The following is a 21740-nucleotide window of genomic DNA, read 5'->3' as shown; positions in this document are numbered from 1 at the left end:
TACATATTATGCTAACTGATATAACTTCTGATAAGAGGGACTGTTCCACCCTCAATATTCATGAAGCAGGAGAAACAACTGGTAGAAGGTTTAACTTCAGGTAGATTACCACCTAAGGTTGAGGAGTTGTGTCATTTATATTCCTCCTCCATTTACTGCCCATCAACATACTCAGATCATTTAGGAAGCCCAGAACAACATAAATCTGATGACTACCTGTTCATAGGTATGCAGTTTCCTGGTGTGCACAGATACACAGAGCATGCTTCTAAGTAATGTGAAATAGAAGAGCTTAAGTTTACACACTCAAGGCAGAATGGTTGCCAGCAAGTCTGAAACAATTTGAGATGTTTAAAAAGGACTGCAACACATGTTTACAATGGTTATAAGGTGAAAGCCAGTCATCACTAAATTGGGCAAATAACTACTAGCCCCAGTCTCCATCCCCCCCCCCCCCTTTTCTTTTTGCCTTTTCTAAGGCCACTCCCTCGGCATATGGAGATTCCCAGGCTAGGGGTTGAATCAGAGCTGCAGACGCCAGCCTACACCAGGGCCACAGCAACGTGGGATCTGAGCTACATCTGCGACCTACACCACAGCTTACAGCAATGCCAGATCCTTAACCCACTGAGCAAGGACAGGGATTGAACCCGCAACCTCACGGTTTCTAGTCAGATTCATTAACCACTGAGCCGCGATGGGAACTCCTCCAAATCACTTTCTAATAGAGTATATTCTTAGTATAAGTTAGATACTTACCTGGATTCTAGCATTTGTGTTTTCTTTAAGGGGTCCCCTCCCCACTGCCCTTGCTTGGGGAAAAATGAAGAAAGAAATAATAATGTTAAGTGACTTACCAGTTTTTTGGGGAAGAAGGATTAAAATGGAATACATTAACAATCAAGTTTCTATACTGTACCAGGGTGGGGCCCAATTCCTGAATCAATGACATAACTTTGCACAATGATAAATTAATGTTTCCACCAATGTGCCCACCTATCCTGTATCTAATAGGATAGCTATGGTAATTATGTTGGTAGGACCTATGCAAGTATATTTATGAACTATTTAAAAAATAACAAGATACCACTAAGTTGCTATGGCCTGTCCCCTCTAGTTTATTTTACAGAGCAGGTATGCTCAGTATTTGTGAAAAATGAACATTTTAAAGTCATATACTCCTAAATGCTTACAGGCATCAATAAAGCTTTTCATATTTAGCACTTACGGCACTGGGGGCTTATAGTTTGATAATCATTCAGTGCATAAGGTGTGTGGATTGAGTCATTAACCCATTCTAACTTCAACTCACCATTCTGCTATCTTGACCCCTCAGAGACTGCTGGCTCACTTATAAAAGGAGAAAACTATCTTACAGGGTAAAAAACATTGAGATAGTAAGTGTAACAGCAATCTTTAAAAATGCTCATGGATGAACTTTGAGCACATCGTGCTAAGTAAAATAAGCTGGACAAATACTACATATCATTTCCATGTGGAATATGAAAAGTCACACATATAACAAATCCTGATGGTACCTCCCCACCCCTCCAAAAACGCAATGAGGGCCGAGATGATTCTATTTTACAGCTGGCTTGACAACCATTAAACTGAAAAGTGATCAAGACTCTCTACATTCTCCTCATATTTAGTTTCTTCTCTATTTTAACTGTTACTACACAGTTATGGCTTTAGCCCACGTCTTCTAACCTCCAAAACCATATAGCTACATGACTACTTTCTACATCTTGGATCTCAAAGGCACTAAATTCAGTGTCTTTATCTCTTTCCAAAGTTTCCCACCTCAAGCAATAACATACCATTACACAGGCTCTAAACAGCATCCTTCTCACCTTCTTGTTTCCAAGCTTCCACTAAGTACATCAATTCTCACTAAATCAGCTTTTCTTTGCCACTATTATTCTCCTGTTCTTTTCAAAGAGTCTTGCAATAGCTTCACTGGTTATCCTTATCTATATTCTTTATTCAATTCAATGTACAGCCAAGAAGCTACATATATTTTGATGATTTCACATCATGCCAGGAACAATCTTTAATGTGATTTACAAGCCCTGCAGTGTTGGCCCTTGCCTGTTTCTTGAACTCCATACATAGGCCATGTTCCGCACTCCCTGCTTCAGTCAAACTGGTATTCTTCCCAATATACTTTCTCCTGCAAAATGGCCTTTGGTGCAATACTCCCTTGACTAGAAAGTATTTCCCTCCCCTTTTGACTAAGTATTACCCCTTGTTCATGTCTCCGTGTAACGAGGAAGTAAACTATTTTCTATCCTAAGTTGTAGAATTTTTTTTTTTTTTGGGTCTTTTTAGGGCCACACTTGTGGCATATGGAGGTTCCCAGGCTAGGGGTCTAATTGGAGCTATAGCCGCCAGCCTATGCCAGAGCCACAGCAACTCGGGATCTGAACCACATTGTGACCTACACCGCAGCTCACGGCAACAATAGATCCTTAACCCACTGAGCAAGACCAGGGATTGAACCCTCAACCTCATGGTTCCTCGTCGGATCTGTTAACCACTGAGCCACGACTGGAACTAAGTTGTAGATTTTTTCAAAGGTGATACTGACAACAGCAAATGATTGGAAATGACTTTAATATGAAAATCCAAGAACTCCATTAGTGAAACAATAACACCCAAACCACAATTGTAATGGGGTCATATAAAGGGATCCCAGTAATGGTTATTTACTTCTTAAATGGTTATGTCAACTGCTTAGAACTGTTACCTTCAATAAACATTGAAGAATAAAGGTGAGAAATCTGGGGCCTGATTTAAATAATACCTGGCACACAAATCCTTACTGAAATCACAATTTCTAACTGTTTAAAAAGTACTCTAGGAGTTCCTGCTGTGGCTCAGTGGGTTAAGAACCCAACTAGCATCCATGAGAATTCAGGTTTGGATGGATCCCTGGCTTCATTCAGTAGGTTAAAGGATCCCACTTTAAGCATTGCCATGGGCTGCAGAGTAGGTCGCAGATGAGGCTCTGATCGGCTGTTGCTGTGGTGTAGGCCTGCAGTTGCAGCTCCGATTCAACCCTTAGCCTGGGAACTTCCATATGCCCTCTTCCATAGGGCAGATGGGGGGCCCTGAAAATAAACAAATAAATAAAAAGTACTCTATATTACTTCCAGGCTAACTGATGAGTATTGTTGCTGCAATCTAGAAACATTTTTACTTGATTAAGCTCTAGTAGGTTAATAATCCCCTAAAATTAAAAGTTTTCTGAAATCTTAGATTTAAAAATAAAATGGTCTAGAAATTTTTTAGGGTTCTAAATTCTAATTTTAGTCAGATATAAACTGCTTTAAAGACCATCAAAATGCCAATACAAGAGAAAATAACCACTATCTAGGAGGCTGGCCTAAAGATACAAACAGTCCAATTTCTATTATCCTGCATATTGCCATTAGATATGACTTATTCACACCATATACAATGGTTAACAAATTATAAATCAAACAAAAAAAAAGACAAACTTCAAAGTATTATAAAAACTGTTTTATTTTCGATACAAGATAAATACCATGCTTGTTACTAGTGCAGTTTAAAGGCCAACAATGGCCATATAGCAAACTGCTGAACAGTCACCTAAATGCTAAAGAAAGAAAAGACAGAAAGTAAACATTAAACACAAAATTGCAATTACAAACATTTCAATAAGATGGAATGAGCTTTTAAATAGAAGCTAATATGAAAAGTCTAGTTCTCACAGACACCAAACAGATGTTTATTTGATCAATCTTACCTTTTGCACAGATATCTTATTGTGAAGTCACCATAGAGTCAATAGCTAAAATTTTGACTTTCTTTGGCCTCCTGGTATTTAGACAAATTATTTACAAACCGTGGTTCAGTAATTTATGTATATTGGTAATACGATACAATTTTTTGTTAAGGGCTTTCCATTAAAAATTGTAAAACAACTTTGTAAGGCTGTACAAGGCTGTAAACTACTTTGCTAATATACCATGGAATGAAGAGGAAGAAGGAATAAGAATAGACCTTTTTTTAAGGCTAAAGTCATTAATGCTATAGATGCATTCCTTAGAATACATTATGATTTACCCCAAAGGATCCTTTCCCATTAAATACCACCTGAGTACTACAATTTTCAAAGTAAAAAAATAAACATGAATTCACTGTTTTAAAATAATTTAACTTACAGAAATGCTGAGAAGTGTTACGCAGTAACAATGCGACAAAAAGAACACATCTTCAAAATGAAATGTTTTTACTAAATGCAGGGTCTATCCAATTATGAAATTAATGTAAAACATTTACACTCATGGCGGAGTTTTAGGATACTCCCACATGAAAAACTCTTGGTAGTATTTACTATCCACAGATACCATTTCAAGATTTGTGTGACTTCAATTAAACTCTACCTAATATTTTTAAAGACTCCCATTACAGTATGTTAATATAGCAGGAAGCCTTTAAAACATTAAAATCTATCCATGCCTAACCAAGTGTTTATATGTCCCATACAAAAAAAACCATAGTAGCTACATATTCAGTGAATGCCAACAACCTGAAATTTTAAAGAAGTTGGTTAAAACAAACCTAAATCAACCTGAACAGCATACAACTGCCTGAATATTGAATATTCATAAAAATTCACATTGCTTCTTTCTGGTACCAAGAAAGAAGAGTATAAGAACTTCCTCCCAGAAGCCTAGACATTTTAAAACATTTTCTATTTCAACTTAACAATAAAATACTTTACTCATGAATCTTTTGAGTTCTCTAAATCAAAAATCTCACATTACAAACACAGGGAATGCTATATGTAAGGCCACATCTTAATAAATTCATAATTTTTGGTTGAATATTTATTAAAAAACTAGTCTAAGGCTTCTAAGAGTAAAGTTGCTAAAAAAATAAATACACCAGTGTTTAAACTGAAGGTTAAATGTAAAAAACAACACACACATACTCTATGAACCAAAAAATTGAATGCTTTGCTACAAAAATCCCACTTAATATATTTTAGCACAAAAATGTCTAATATGTACAATGAATAAGTGTGCACTTACAACTATGGGAAACATTTACAGATGGTTATGGGATGCAAATGAGCTTAATGAATAAATTCAAAAGGCAGTTATCCGTAAAACAGCTAGAACCTCAATACTATATTCTTAGGAAAGAGTTAGAACAGAAAACTTCCTCCTAAAATAACAAGCTGGAGCTTAAAACACAAAAATGAAGCCATCTTATAAGATACAGAAAGTGCAATGATCATTCAGGTATAAAAAAACCAAAATGTCGACAGCACTCCAACAGAAAGTCTTGTAGTAGCATCTCATTGTATAAAACTGCATGTATTTAGGTTATTGGCACATTTAAATACATAAGGGAAAGAAACTCTTTGCCCTTCCAACAATTTTCCCCTTTCACTATAAAATGTTATATAACATTCATTAAAACCTCCATGTTTATTTTAAGAACTGACCTTATAACTAGTAGAAAACAAAGCAACATTCTCCACAGGAGATTTAACTGAAAATACCTTAAGCTACAATTCATAAGTTTTTTGTGAACTCCAAATTGTAGTTAACTGCTTAAGAATATTCTAGGTAAGTGTGCTAAACTATGATCATGAGCTCTTGCAACTTACTCCAAATCTTGCTTATGAAAATTGACAAAATAAACACTTATAAATTTACTCCAGAATATCCTTTCCATAACTTACGTCCTTTAACTAAAAGCACATTCAATTCAAAGTATTGCTTCAGAAGCAATACCATTCAAACGGTGTATCGCTCATTCCTAACTTTATTAGCTGAAAGGAATGTGTGACTGACTGCACAGCACTACTAAGTGCTATGGTTTAAAAGTTAAACTTGAGTTTGTTTTCATATTAACTACAATTATTTTTAAGGAGAAATGAAAAGATCTCTGGGACTTTTTTTTTTGGTGTCTATGTAAAAATTTTTCTCTTTGGATTATTTTTAAACATTAAAAAAAAGAAGTTCTCAAATAACATCAGCCCATTTTAAAAAAGGGGGACATGAAGAATAAAACAAGGCTTACACTTTCACCTTTTACTGCTAAACATTCATATATCAAGTAGAGAAAGACTTTGCAAAATTAACTGGTCAAAAAAAAAAGTTATTTCCTTCTGACAACACTTAAGTAATGGACTAACAGCAAACAATTCTAGTACACTCACATTGTCTGAAATAAAAGTCACGTAATAAAATCAGCCAAGTAGAAGAGTGATTTAGAATGAGCAATTAAAGGGTTCCACTGATAAAAAAGGAAAAGGTAAATGAAGGATTTAATTAGTACAAAATTTCCAGTTTTCATTTCAAGTTCAAGCACAGTTAAGACTTTTATGATTCCATTTTTAAATTGTTCAGAGGAAAAATTTCATCCTAAATGGACATTTACTTACCTTTTAAGATTACTACAAACTAAATTCCCTTGTAATATATTTATGTCCATACTTCTTATTATGGCATTGTAATTTTTAAAAAAGCTAAGAAATAACAAAAACTAACACCTATATACAAAGCAAGAAAATAGATTTTTGATACAATTCTCAAATAATGTTAAAAGGGCAACTGCACTTTCAACAAGATAGAACACTTAATAAATGATTTCCGAGAGCAAACAGCTCTGATATACACCAATGATCCCATGCACAAATACTCTAATCACAAAATGTTTTAAAATAAAACTGGCGATAATATGAATAAATTGAAACAGCTAATTTTGTAAGAACCAGTATGATAATGGACAACATGAAAAGAACTGAAGGTCTCTGGAGGGCTTCTATGGTTGCATGTTACATAATATTTAGGGTGCCTAAATACCAAGCATTGTCCTAAAATCTGATTATACTTAAAAAAAAAAAAAAATCAGTGAGTATTATCAGATCTCCCAAAGACTATCAAAAACATTAAAAACAAATTAACTTGCTTAAAGATTTTAACTCAAATTTCTGAAGTAGTGATTGAGAATGACCTTTTTATAAAAATGTCAAATCAAGTTGACATTCTGCCTATGTTAATGTTTAACTAAGAACACATGCTAGCCAGGTACTTTTAATGTGGACTTATATGCAAGGCAGGTTTGAAAAACATATTAACTAGTAATTTTAGCATGAAGTAATAGGTTGCAGGAATACACAGAATTCCTGAAACGGTAGAGATAGGTACACTTACAATCTCCCGTTACACATACAGGAATACAACCCAATGTAAAACATCACACCCTTCAAAAATCTATTTCCTGTAATTGGAAAATAAAACTAAGGCTTTCTTTACTCACATTTGTCTGCTGCACGGCTGGCTATATTTACATTGCCCATGGCTTCAAAAATAAACCATAAGCACTACCAATATAAAACAGCAAATAACTGCCGCATCAACTCAGAATTGTCAAAATATTTCTTCAATGCTAGCAGTTTACAATTAAGGGTTTCAGTACATTTCTGTTGTAATTAAGCTGCAATACTGTAGCAACTCATGTATGGGTTTTGACTAAAATGTTAAAACCACAAAATTTTTTTTTGACCCTTAACACATTGACTGGATTGTTATGTTGTGAAATTTCAGTTTTTACAAGTTTACATACCATTCAGCAAAGTCACAAGCTTAACTAGATAAAAACAGCTAGAAAAGCAGAATATAGAAATATTAAATACCCATGTAATCACCTATTCTAATATCAAAATCAAGGGCAAGAGACACTTAATTAGTATGTTTAATTCACTGAACGCAAGATTAGATTGATGCATATCCAAAAACTCTATTGCAATGTTTTTTTAAAGGACAGTATAAATGTCATAGTAACATTATCTTTAGATATTGCTGAACACAAGACTTTCCCTGAGGTGTAAACATCAAATAACTTGAACAGCTTTACACATCAGCCCCATTAAACAGTTTATTACAACACTACATCTATTGTAATCAAAGTGGTGCTGTTTACAGACATTATCATATGAACATTTTTAACAAGAACAAACTACTATAAAACAAGCATTTACTTGACGTTTTTTTTTTCCAATTGCTTGCACATTATAATGGCCAAATGTATATAACCAGTAATAAAGTTGCAAAAGCTATAACTTTTTAAATCACACAGGTTTCCTTCAAATAAAACAGTTAAGCATAAAAAATAAAAGTAGAGCTACTGGTTACCATTTATGCAGATTTGCTTTATTCAGATCTATTCCTGTTCATTTTATCCATGAATCCTTACAGGTTCAGTTCAATCACAAGAAGCAAACTGCTGGACAAGCGTCACTTTTCCCCCATGAAGACTGTTTTGTCTTGGAAGGTGTTCCTCTTCCTTCAGCTGTAATGTGTCAAAATTTATGATGTAGATTTTGCTATTCCCCATAATACACAGAAAAATGCTGGCTTAACTATACATACACAAGTCGTGCATCTACTTCACTGTTACGTATTCTAACACAAAATTAAGAATTCACTGAAACAGTAGCTGCCTTTGTGGTGGAGAAATGTTCCCAAATTTATGTGATAATTAAAACTGAGACATTCTGATTTCATTCTTCTTAAACATTATTGCCTTATAAATTTAATGACTGAAACAGAAATGAACATGTAGCAGCTACCGTTTCTGTGAAGATGGAAACATAAGTCATTTCCTAAAGTATGCATACTACAAAAATAAAAAGAAAAATGCCTGGATGATTTTAATGTAAATATTTTTCATTCACCCACACAAATTCTATATAACTCATTAACAAATGTGAACTGAATATAAATGCAATCAATTATTTTACAGACTAGTTGTTTTTATTTGACAGCATACAGGAACTTCTGCAAACGTTATAAATCAAACAATCCTCTATGTTACAAAATTTATAAATATAAGCTCAGTATGCACATTTAAATGACATCCACGTACAAATCTTTAGACATATACAAATTTAAAACATTTACTTTGCTTTCACTCTATTCCACCCATGTCAAAATATCTAATGTAGTATTAGAAACTAACCCAAAACAAGCTATATGGGAATCTACAATAAATTTCATTGAAACCTCACATTGAAAAAAAAAATCCTCAATAAATTAGATGAACTAAAATTTCAAGAATACATAAATATGCAAACGTCAGGTAGAGGTTCACAAAAGAAACATTCAATTAATGTAGATCTAAGTGACCACTGAAACATCAGATATTTAAAATATAAATTCCAAGAGAGTGTTTCAACAATAAGATGATGTCAGAGGCAAAAGGGAACAATGTTTAGTGAGTCGTCCAAAAAACCAACTGAAAAATACTTTTGCTCTATTATTAAGAGTAATTAATATTCTGTTGCAACTATAAATTTTCTTTTATGTCCTTTCCTCCTCAGTTAGGCTATAAGCATCTTAAGAGCATCAGTACACATATGCATTCACATTGCCTAGCCGTAAAATATTAAATTTTACAACTGCAAAAAGAAAAAGCATATGTTATAATCCTGGACTTTCTCTTTTAAATAGTTTTTATTTGCCCATATTTTTCAAATAGATACTTAAGCCATTTCTAATGCTACCTTTTACTGAACTTTATCTTATGCTGATGAAGCTTTTGGTGGAATTATTTCACGGAAAAAAAAAATCTAGAAAGGCAGCCTTCATGTATTTTATCTTTACTACTTGCAATATACTTTTACAAACTGGTATTGAAGTATTAAAGAAAGACAACAGCCTATGTTCTAATGTGAAAAAATGAATTAATGGGAAATCTGTAAATCTTTAAAAAAAAGCTATCTCCCTAATTAATTTGTTGTGCTGGAAGGGATAAATTATTTTAAGTCACAGTGAGCAAAACAAAAACAAGCCTTCCAAAAATACATATGGCAAACACTACAATTTTCTATCATTTGTGTCACTTCAATGGAGAATTTTACTCCTTTTTACGTAGAGAATCCATTTGTGAAATTACAACATGTATCTTTAGGATAAATTCCTTATCTTTTGCTTTATAAATAGATTTTTACTAGTAATAAGTCTCCAATTTTCACCATACAGACATGAAATCTAGGGGTAATCTGACAGTTTTTATTTCTATTTCTAAACACTTTACATTTATCCATTTGGAAATACAAATTTTACAATTTCAAAAAAAGCAAATTTGAAGGCAATACAACCCATTTCCAATAATCCAATTCCATAATATAATCTCAAATTTCTAAGTAGAAATCTACATAAACAAAGGTATCAAAAAGAAGCTTAAAAGTGACAAATACATTCAATGTTCATGTTTTCAGAATACCATGTGGTCAAAACTATGTCAATGCTACACAATTTCTTGCTTTAGCTATCAGTTATAAAAGGAAGCTCTATATAAACAGTTATTAAGGAAAAACTAAGACAAATGGAATGTATGGCTCTTTAATGAAGTCTGTAAGTGAGCACTAAATTAAAATTTCAATACAGAGAAGCACCTGCATTCTGAGATAATGTGAGATTACGTCAATACTAACAACTCATATTATGAGTGTTTCTGTTAGAAACTTATCTAAGCAAATCTACTGGTATTAGTTAATTCATCTTTCAAGTAAAAGATTCAAATATATATTTTAGATATGGATCTTTTATAAGGTTTTCACATTAATATACTGAATTAAAAGGATTCTAATAAAATTTCAGAGGCATACTCAGTAAAATAAAATTCACTTTTAGCTGAAAATTTCTTTGTAATGAGAGGAATGGAGATGAGGTGGGCAAAAAGACACAGAAGTATCTAAATACAAGTTAACTCTTTAAAATCAAAATCTCTTCTTGCACTGGCTAGAACATATTACACAAAATTCTGTTCATTGTATATGTTTACAAAAAATTCCCTTACTATCAAAACATTTCATACTTTCATCTTTCCACTTCTGGAGATAATACTTACCTCATTTTAACTAAAGCATTTCATTACACTATAAAATATATACACAATTGCTATTATAGGCAGTTCACTAAATAGTAGAAATAAACTTCATCACAGTTAAAAGAATACTCAGTTTTGCCCCCAAAATTTCACAAAATGCACATTTCAAACTCAGCTGCAGAGTTCACGGTGAGAGTTAAAGCTACCACCAAGGCAAATTAGTAAGTCTGGATATCATATATGACACCCCTGCCACTTTCTTTGTTATTAGGTTTCCTTTAAACAATGCTAACTATTCAATCAAACCATTATTTATTCAAAACAATCTAATTTACAAACTAAAACAATGGTAGTAAATTTCACACTGGGATGAAGGTGAGACATCAAGATGACTCACACTGGCACTGAATTTTTTTTTTTTTAAACAGGGAACATTAATCATTTGTAAACAAAACCATATTCTTAAACCACAGTGAGCAAAACACACACTATACATCCACTCAAGGGATCACTTCTTACTCTCTTCTCATTTCAATTAAGATAAATGTGTGGTCAGATAGGTCTTGCAAATAATACAAAAACAAGGAAAACTGGAGCGAAAGAAGTCAGAGTTGGCACATCCAGATGAAGCAGTTAAGATATATGGGAAAACACAGAGCTGGACAATATTAGTCACATCTCAGATGACCTAAGAGTTGCAGAAGGAGCTTTTAAATCTTATTACTGCTAGGATCATTCATTAGATAATTAGAAGAGTTTAATTTTCACATAAGATTCAACATAACACTAACTCTTAAAGAGATAAAACATCTTAATATATTAGAAAGAACTTTTGGCTCCCCCCCACCCTGCCAAATTAATGCAAAGCTATAAATTGCAAAGGAAAGGAGTTATTTATTTAACCTATACCCCATACATGATGCTTAAAAATCTAATCAAATAAATGGATAATGATTTGAGAATGTGTAAAAACCGTGGATATCAGGGAGAAGCAAAGCATGAATCAAGAATATCTAGAGAAGTAAACTTGTTTCATTACTCTTCAGTATATAAAGGAAAGCTGCACTGATAGAAATTTGCTGAGTATTGTTGCTCCAAAAAAGTAGTAAGATGAACACAACTTGAAAGAAAATAACATAACTACAAAAATAAAAGTATTTCTATAAAAAGTGTATGATCTTAAAACACCCAACTACTTTTGTTTTGCTCAGAGTGGTCTGAGAATAGAAGCAGAAATTACAGAATATGAAGCACAATGTAGTTAACATGCTGAAATTTACAATATTGATATTCCCATTAAAATATTATATATTTGAACTTAGATATTAAATGCTTTTAGAAAAACTAATACATTTTTAAAATGAGAGAATGCAATTAACATTACCAACAGTTCAAACACAAAAAAATTAAGATGGACAGACATCAACAGCTCGCTGACATCATTAAGTTTCCAGTTAAATTAAGAACTTGCCCTTTTAGCCATTCATCATCACTTTAATAAGAGATTACATAATTCTTTTATTTGTATACAGACTTACTGCTGACAGTCACTTTAGCTTCCAAGTTATTTTTACTCCATTTAGTCCATTTAAGATTTACACGAATGCTCAAAAGGACTCATATTTTAAAACTTCTAAAAAAGGTCAATAGACCTTATTATGATGATCAAATTATGCAGATAGTTTTTTAAATTTGTTTCAAAAAGTTTTTCACTTGAATATATTTAATCCCAGTCTCCACCCATTTATTCACATCTACATCCGCAATAAATACTGTTTGGTATAGCAACGGTACAATATTTCTGGATAACAGAATTTTTTGCACTGAAATGCTTATGTAAAATTTTGCTTGGATGAAGGCACATAACAGTATTACAACTCAATTCTGATTAATGTACAAACAAAACATGGGAATTTTGGTATGGTACACATCAGTGATTAAGAAAAAATGTCAACAATAGTTTGCAAGCTAGGAATTCATAGTTAATGTCTGAATGTAATGAAACCATGATATAGTTAGGTGTACCCATTACTGGAATGTAATGTGAGTTGATCTCAAGTATTTAAAATTAACAACGGACTTTTCAGAAGGAGTTTATTTGGCTGACTAGGCTAGTTCAACTAAAACCAGTAAGAAAACCTATTAATTTTGGGTATAAACTGGTTCAGAAGTCCCTTGATGGGCACATTCAATCTTGGAGATGACTGAAAATGTACGCAGGTTCCATTATCAGGCCTTCAGAAAACTAGAAGCTTGTTGATAACTAACAAAGTCTAAATAAAAATATAACTTGAAGGATCTATACCTTATGTGAAATTAAATGGATGATATACATAATAAATATTTTAACAACTTGGCCACAATTCACCTTAAGCAACTGATGGACATGGAGAATTTTTTCAAAAGACGGGATTAGATCTATTCAACTTGGGGTAGGGGGTAGTGGCTACATCTTTAAAATTCAGTGTTTGGTTTTAAATGATACAACATCCAATTTTTACATCCAAAAGCAGTATTGATTTCAATAAGCTTCTTTTGAAAGTTAAAAAAAAAAAGTTTAGTCTCATGTTAAAATAATGTTTAGAGAATTATTTATACTAAGTTCTATAATACAGTACATGGAGGACCATTTTAAAATTAAAAATTCTGATAAATATTCAAGGTGCATATTCAAAATGCAAGAGAAAGTATTAAAACCTGACTTTTCACTTCCAAAAGCCCTTAAAACTGTAAATAATGTAACTGCTTATTTGCATACTATAAAAATAAGACTTAGAGGCTTATCTTCTAAGTAATATTATTTCAAAAGGATCTCATTTACTAAAATATATCTACTTCATTTGAAGAAAACCACTATTCTGCCACAGAATTACATACAAGTCTTTGATTTTGCTCGTAACAATTTAAATACTAACAGTTACCAATACCTGAATTTTCAGTATTTCCCAATTTTATTTATGGAAAATAATTATGTAAAGAGTAGTTATCTATAAGGGGTTTGTTTTAGCCTAATTATAATTTGGATATGCCATCAACATATAAAGGAAAAAAAAAATCTGTTTACAGAATAATTTTTGTGTCACATGCACAAGCCTTACAGTGCCCTCTTCCCCACTTTTCACATGAATAAATGCTGTTCACAAATATAAAATAAAAATAAAATTACACGTGAAAATGAAGTATAAACAGACTCTTCCCGCTTTATGAAAAATGTACACAATAGTTTTGAAATACAGAAAAAAGACAATGATTATGGTTTATGAATGAAACATCAAAGAAAATTATTTCAAAGTTATGCTAACCTGAGATATATGATTTGATACAATGAAAAATTTTCTATATGGAATACCTTGAATCCATTGTAACTGAGTAACTTTCATACCTTCTTTGCAAATTAAAGCTTTTTCTTTTAAAAACAAAACCCAGATGGCAGGAAAAGTTCTTTTCTTAAAAAAAAGTTTCTTAAGTAGCAAAGCTCTCTTAATGCTGAGAAGCCACTTCTTGTATTATAAACTATTATAGTGCTAGATTTCCTTTAAATTTTTTAGGGATCAAGTTAGTTCAAGGAGAGACACTTTAAATTTACTTTTGAGGTCCAAGCATAAATATACAGTATGAATTAACTCCCTGTATTTTATATTTTAAATCACATGCAAACTATGTATGTGATCAAGAGAATTTCAATTTTTAGATTTTAGAAGTAGACAATGAGTCCTCTTGATTATTTTCTTGCTTTATTATGACCATTAACAATCTGAAACCTAAAAACTGTTAACTCAAGCAAGCGACAAAATATTCAAGGATAAGAGGTCAAAATGTTTACCTGCTATTTACTCACCTGTCATTTATCTCAGATGTTTCCAGAAGATTACATTCAGAACAAGTAGTTGGATCATATAAAATGTGGGTATATACTGCATAAACAATAGCCTCGGAGTTATAATTACTGTTAATAATACATTTGCTAAATACAACAGAAGCAAGGAATACCCACCTTCTAACGATGACGATACTCGCGTTCTCGGTCACGCTCTCGATCTCGGTCCCGGTCCCGGTCCCGGTGTCTCTCTCGTTCTCTGCTTCTCTCTCTATAATAATCATCATGACGATCTCTACTACGGGATTTATGACGTCGACTCTTTTCTCGTGATCTACTATGGTCCCTCTCTCTTGATCGTTCACGTCTTCTAAAAGAAATTACTGGATTAATGCTCTCCATAATTAAATAGCTTAGTAAGATATTAATGATTTACCAACTCACCTATAAGCATGAATTAGAAATCCCCTTTCAGGAGTTCCTGTTGTGGCTCAGCGGAAATGAACCTGACTAGCATCCATGAGGACGCAGGTCAATCCCTGGCCTCGATCACTGGGTTAAGGATACAGCATTGCCTTGAGCTACGGAGTAGACAGCAGACTCAGCTTGGATCCTGCATTGCTGTGGCTGTGGCCGGTAGGTGCAGCTCTGATTTGATCCCTAGCGTGGGAATTTCCATATGCCAGAGGTGTGGCCCCTTAAAAAGAAAAGAAAAAGAAAAACCACAAATCCCCTTAAAAAAACATTCATCCCCAAGCTGGGAACCAGGTGGCAATACATGATATAATCTGCTACATCTATTATAATTAGTAGCCTAAAAAAGACACTCAGTATTTACTAAAGGAAGAGCAGAAAGGTAAAGGAGAGAAAATTTCAAAGGACTTGCTTTTCAAGCTGAAGAACATATAGAAAGTAGTTTTTTAGATATAATAATATTCATGAAATCACACAATATACAATGGGACTTAAAAATACATAAAACTAGGAGTTCCCGTCGTGGCGCAGTGGCTAACAAATCTGACTAGGAACCATGAGATTGCGGGTTCAACCCCTGGCCTTGCTCAGTGGGTTAAGGATCCAGCATTGCCGTGAGCTGTGGTGTAAGGTTGCAGACGCGGCTCGGATTCCGTGTTGCTGTGGCTGTAGCATAGGCCAGCGGCTACAGCTCCGATTCAACTCCTAGCCTGGGAACCTCCATATGCCTCGGGAGTGGCCCTAGAAAAGGCAAAAAGACCAAAATAAATAAATAATAAAATAAAATAAAATAAATATAAAACTACTACCCATTAACATAGCTCACCTAAATCTGTATGTAAGTATCAAATTTCTACTTATAAGTAAGCAAAATATGCTTCATCAAAAGTGCTACTCCACCCAGAAACTTTCTAATCAAATGCATACTTATTTACATGTGCTTAGGGGCTGGGGGTAGGAGTACTGGTGTTGAGAAGCATGGTGGGAAGCAGAGAAGAAACTTAGTAAACATGACCACTAGAAAAGATTGGGATACTATTCAAAATGTTTAATAAAGAGAAATGTTTCATGAACTGTCTTTAGAAATAAGACAGGTTCTTTAACCAAAGTATATACCTTAGAAATCCTACTATTCTAAATTCTGAAATTCGAAATAAGGAAATAACTGCCTATTAGTTTAATCTCCACTGTGTATTTCTACACCAGACAGCTTGACTTAGCAAACCCTATTAAGATCTAGTATAGTAAGGTTGTGATCTAGGTAGAAGTGATTACTTTAGACATAAAAAGTTAAAAGATAACAGTCTTTAACTATGACAAATTTGTTCAAAAGGTAATAAAATTAGTGACCATGACAAAGATAAATTCCTTTTTCTAACTTAAGACCAGCATCAGAAAAAGTATACTAAAGACAGATTTAAGAATGTTATGTGAAGATTAAAGATCTACCTTTCAAAAATATGTAAAATTTCAAGGTAGTAATAATACCCCAAAAAAGGAACTACCTAATTAAAAAAACTAGGGGAGGAGTTCCCGTCGTGGCGCAGTGGTTAACGAATCCGACTAGGAACCATGAGGTTGCGGGTTCGGTCTCTGCCCTTGCTCAGTGGGTTAACAATCCGGCGTTGCCGTGAGCTGTGGTGTAGGTTGCGGACGCGGCTCGGATCCCGCATTGCTGTGGCTCTGGTGTAGGCTGGTGGCTACAGCTCCGATTGGACCCCTAGCCTGGGAACCTCCATATGCCGCAGGAGCGGCCCAAGAAATAGCAAAAAGACAAAATAAATAAATAAATAAATAAATAAACAAACAAACAAACTAGGGGAGTTCCTATCACGGCTCAGTGCGTTAAGGACCCGACATTGTCTGTGTGAGGATGTCAGCTCCATCCCTCATCGTACTCAGTGGGTTACAGATCCAGAGTTGCCCCAAGCTGTGGCACAGTTTGCAGATGCAGCTTAGATCTGGTATTGCAGCATAGGCCACAGCTATAGCTCCAATTTGATCCCTGGCCCAGGAACTTTCACAAACCACAGGTATGGCCGTAAGGAAAAAAGAATTAAACAACAACAACAACAACAACAACAAAAAACCCCTAGGAAATAGAGCATTTATTCATTAATGCCCTTGTTCAAGAAATATTTTAGTATCCATTTGGTAACAAGCACTGTTTACTTGGTAAACAAATATTGTAGTGACCAAGACAGTAAGGTCCCTTCCATCTTTAAATGTGTTCAGTGAAAAGAAATGTCCGTTAGTAATAAGTAAGAGCACATTACAGTATTACGAAAGAAATAAAGCATGACAGAATTAAGTGGGAGAAGACCCAACCTAGCAAGTTAAATTGAGCTGAAGCATGAAAGATAAGGAGACAGCTATGTGAAGAGTCAGGGAAAAGGGATCTCAGCAGAAGAAATACCAAGTACAAAACCAGTGAGGTGGGTCAAGTGCTTAATGTTCAAGAGGAAGAGAAAGGAAATCAATATGGCTAGAGAATAGTGAGCAAGGGGAGAGGGATACAATGAGGCTGAAAAGATAGGCAGGGACTATATCACAAAGCATTTCAATATTTAGTCTTACTCTAAGAATAACTGGAAGGCTTTGAAGGGTTTTAAGCAAGCAAACATTTGACATTTGATTTAGAGCTTAAATAACAACAACAAAATCACTCTAGCTGCTAAGTTAATAGTAATAAGTAAAATCTAAGGCCTATAAAGGCCCAAGCGCAACATTTTCTTCTACTTGGAAAGTAGAAGTTTTAAACAGACATGAGACAGGAAAGTTTTACCTTGATCCAGAACCATAAGACTTGGATTCAATTCCATGAAGGCAATCTTGCAAAGAGCTAATAAGTACTTTGCAACGATCATCAGCAGATACTTTGGACTGTTTAATTAAAGAAATTGCAGTTACCAATGTCTCAATAGCACTCCCATAATCACCTGTAAGCAAGCAGAAGGAGAGAGGTTGAAGTCAAATAAATTATTTTCAAAATACCACACAGTTATTCGAGGTTAATTATTTTACAAAAGTAATGCCGCTGCAAATAGACTGTAGAAGATATCTAAATTTTTTTGTGTTTCAAAATTTGGAAAAGGCTTTAATGCACATGAAATTAATACAATTTGTTACTATTGTAGCTGTGTGAAACAAGTTATCACTTAGCAAACATGAGAATAAATGAGCTGCCTTAAGGTCCCTGAACCATTAAATGTCAGGCTAAGATTTAAATCTATACCTAAAAAATTTAAAATTAGGGCCTTTCCATTACTGTGACATAAAGCTTCCTCCTATGCCTTTTTCCAGGCTGCATCTGAAGCATATGGAGTTCCTGGGCTGAGGCTGAATCAGAGATGCAGCTATGGCCTACACCACAGCAATACTGGATCACAGTCACATCTGTGACCCATGCCGCAGCTTATGGCAATGCTGGACCCTTAACTCACTAAATGAGGTCAGGGATCAAACCGGCATCCTCACAGAGACAATGCTGTGTCCTTAACCTGCTGAATTCTTCAATGCCTTTTAAATAAAGTACAGATAATGATCTGGAAATAAAAATAATTACTACCACATGTAGATAACCCATCTTCAAGACTGCACTTGAGTTTTAAGTAATTCCTATTGTGGCTCACTGGGTTAAGAACCTGACTAGTATCCATGAGGATATGGGCTCAACTGTGGGCCTTGCTTAGAGGGTTAAGGATCTGGTGTTGCCACAAGCTGTCGTGCAGGCTGGCAGTTGCAGCTCTGATTTGACCCCTAGCCTGGAAGTTACACATGTTGCAGGTGCGGACCTAAAAAGAATAAAAGAAGTTTTCAAGTCATTAATACAGAAAGAACTATACAAACCAGCACTGGCATCAGACACAGCCCTTGAAATAGCACTGCTTGAGATTGCCCTATTTCTATTCATGATTTCTTCAAACTCAGCTTCACTCAATGGCGTTCGTGCGGTATCCATTTCCCTATAAAAATCAAAATAAACCTTAAATCATACTCAAAAGATTTTCTAAATCAGCCATAACATCATGAAACAATTCAAACAGTTTCTTTTGACAAGTGCCTTAGGGCTAGCAGTTACTTTTTCAGATTCAAATATGCTAGCTTTCCTACAAAGAGAAAGTCTCTGCAAAATTTCCTTACGCCATTATCTTTCAGTTGAAACAAAAGCAGCAACTTAGACCAGAAATGACGTATTTACATACCTACAATATACTATCGCTCAGAGTCATACAAAAATATATATAAATTGTTCTGATGTCTCGCTCTCTCCCCCTCTGTATATGTGAACAAAAAATGCTGAATGCAAAAAACACAGTCCTATACGATCAAGAGTGGGAATTCAGTTTCACTTATGCTTAGATCTTCTACGTACAGGGTCCCAACTTACAACAGGATAATAAGTGTGTTTAATAAAATTTCAGGAGGGACAAGATCTTAGACCTATCTTGTTTGCCACTGAATCCCTAGAAGAATATCTGGCAAATAAAAAGTACTAAGAACTTTTTTTGTTGAAAAAAATTACTAAAAATCCCAGGATTTTCTAAAGCTGCTGGACAACTTTAAAAATTGGGACTTCAGGAGTTCGTCGTGGCTCAGCGAAAACGAATCTGACTAGTATCCATGAGGATGCAGGTTCCATCCCTCACCTCACTCTGTGGGTTAAGGATCTGGCACTGCTGTGAGCTGTGGTGTAGGTTGCAGATGCAGCTCGGATCTGGAATTGCTGAGGCTGTGGCATAGGGCAGCATCTACAGCTCTGATTCGACCCCTAGCCTGGGAACCTCTGTATATTGCTGCGGGTACAGCCCTAAAAAGACCAAACAAACAAACAAACAAACAAACAAGGTGACTACATATATTGTACAGGCAAAAGTAAACTTTTTGCCATCTTAGTTATTAGTTACTTGGTAGGATGTTGGATTAGGGTAAGCAGTAGTAGTTCATTCCAATGAAATGAGGAAATCACTAATATAACCTTTGGCATGTTTATAAGATATTATTATTCCCCAAATTTTAATTTACAAGTTGTTCAAAATCCATGTACAATTTCAAGCAAATTCTGTGACTCATACCCATCTTATCCCCTAAAAAATCCCATGTAAGATAATCAGTTTTCTCTAATTTTCAATTAAAAACTACTTAATAATACCTATATACACACACAAATATGTATATTTTTAGAAAACCTAATACTGCAGCAATTCTATCATGCCAGAAAAAGCATATCAGACTCAAGTTTTAAACTGTCAAACCAAGCCACCTAAACACTATGGATGAACACTTGATAAGCAGTTGCTCACTGGAACTAAACTGAACAGAAGAAAAGTTGTGCTAGCCTCATAGTTACATCACTTTTCAAAAGAAAACTAGCCTTTTCGGTAGTCATAACGACACAACCTCTATGGATAGACAACTGTCAGTAGATTTTGTTTACAACATCAAATTTATTTTCCTGGCCCTGTGCAATTATATGGAATTAGGCAGATGCTCAAATCCACCCTTGCATGACATCATCAGACAAAATGAAATACAAAGTAGTTCAATAGGGATAATTAAAGAATTCAAAAACAAACGATAAAACTCAAAAGAAAATGAAGGGGGCAAATTCAAATACTTCTTAGAGATTAAGAACAAAGCTCTCCAGATTATGAATTGAATATGCACAGCTTTAAAACTACTTTGAGGAGTTCCCTTGTGGCGCAGTACGTTAAGGATCCAGTGTTGTCACTGCAGGGGCTAGGGTGGCTGCTGTGGTGTGGGTTGGATCCCTGGCCCAGGAACTTCCACAAGTCCCAGGTTCGGCCAAATAAAGAAAGAAAGAAAACACCTACTCTGAAAGGGGATTTAAGGATCACTTAGTTCCACCATGATTTCATGCAGCTTTTCTCGAAGGATTGCCATTTTAATTTCCACAAAGCCTGTATTTCACAACTGTCTGTCTACCCGAATATGCTTATAAATTACTTAATGTTCCCATTTTAATTTAAAGTTAATAATTTTGCTTAGGACTCCTAATGAGGATGAAATAATAAATAGTATCCATCTAATTCTAATTCCTAAAACAATTAAAAAACTTGAGCATTCTAAGTAGTGTCATCAGTGGTAAATGAGATTGACTTTTAAATCCTAAAAATAGCGTAAAGATCTCATTTGCTCACTTAAATTATCTTTATTCACCTTTTTTAACTTAGAAAATGATGGAAACAAAGTAACTTGCCCTAAAATCACATGGCTGTATAAGTGGCAGAACTGGATTACTTCCAACCCCGCTCAGTACCCGTTTTTCACTGTATCATACTGTTTCTTCTAAGAGAAAACAATATGAAAATAAAGTATCTGGGGAAAGTTCATAATTTTTTTTGTCTTTTTGTCTTTTTGCTATTTCTTGGGCCGCTCCCGCAGCATATGGAGGTTCCCAGGCTAGTGGCTGAATTGGAGCTGTAGCCACCGGCCTACGCCAGAGCCACAGCAACGCAGGATCCGAGCCGCGTCTGCAACCTATACCACAGCTCACGGCAACGCCGGATTGTTAACCCACTGAGCAAGGGCAGGGACCGAACCCGCAACC

At 34.6% G+C, this 21740-nt stretch overlaps 1 protein-coding gene across 5 annotated transcripts in view; it reads right to left on the bottom strand.

The window, feature by feature from the left end:
* Positions 1-3510: 3510 nt before the first annotated feature.
* CPSF6 (cleavage and polyadenylation specific factor 6) overlaps positions 3511-21740 on the bottom strand; it is a 35453-nt gene continuing 17223 nt past the window's right edge. For 2 of the 5 annotated variants that reach the window (XM_047787170.1, XM_047787173.1), the window contains 4 exons: positions 19019-19134; positions 17955-18108; positions 14873-15065; positions 3511-8337 (listed from right to left, as the gene is read on the bottom strand). In XM_047787170.1, the coding sequence (XP_047643126.1) occupies positions 14876-15065; positions 17955-18108; positions 19019-19134 (460 nt within the window). In that variant the 3' untranslated portion in view covers positions 3511-8337; positions 14873-14875. Of the gene's footprint in view, positions 14793-14872; positions 15066-17954; positions 18109-19018; positions 19135-21740 lie in introns of all 5 variants that reach the window. The other 3 variants (XM_047787172.1, XM_047787174.1, XM_047787171.1) reach the window with 2 other exon arrangements.

Source organism: Phacochoerus africanus, chromosome 7, assembly GCF_016906955.1.
Source record: "Phacochoerus africanus isolate WHEZ1 chromosome 7, ROS_Pafr_v1, whole genome shotgun sequence".
NCBI classification, from domain to species: Eukaryota; Metazoa; Chordata; class Mammalia; order Artiodactyla; family Suidae; genus Phacochoerus; species Phacochoerus africanus.
The sequence above is the reverse complement of the archived record's forward strand: the minus strand, read 5'-3'. Positions and strand labels throughout refer to the sequence as shown.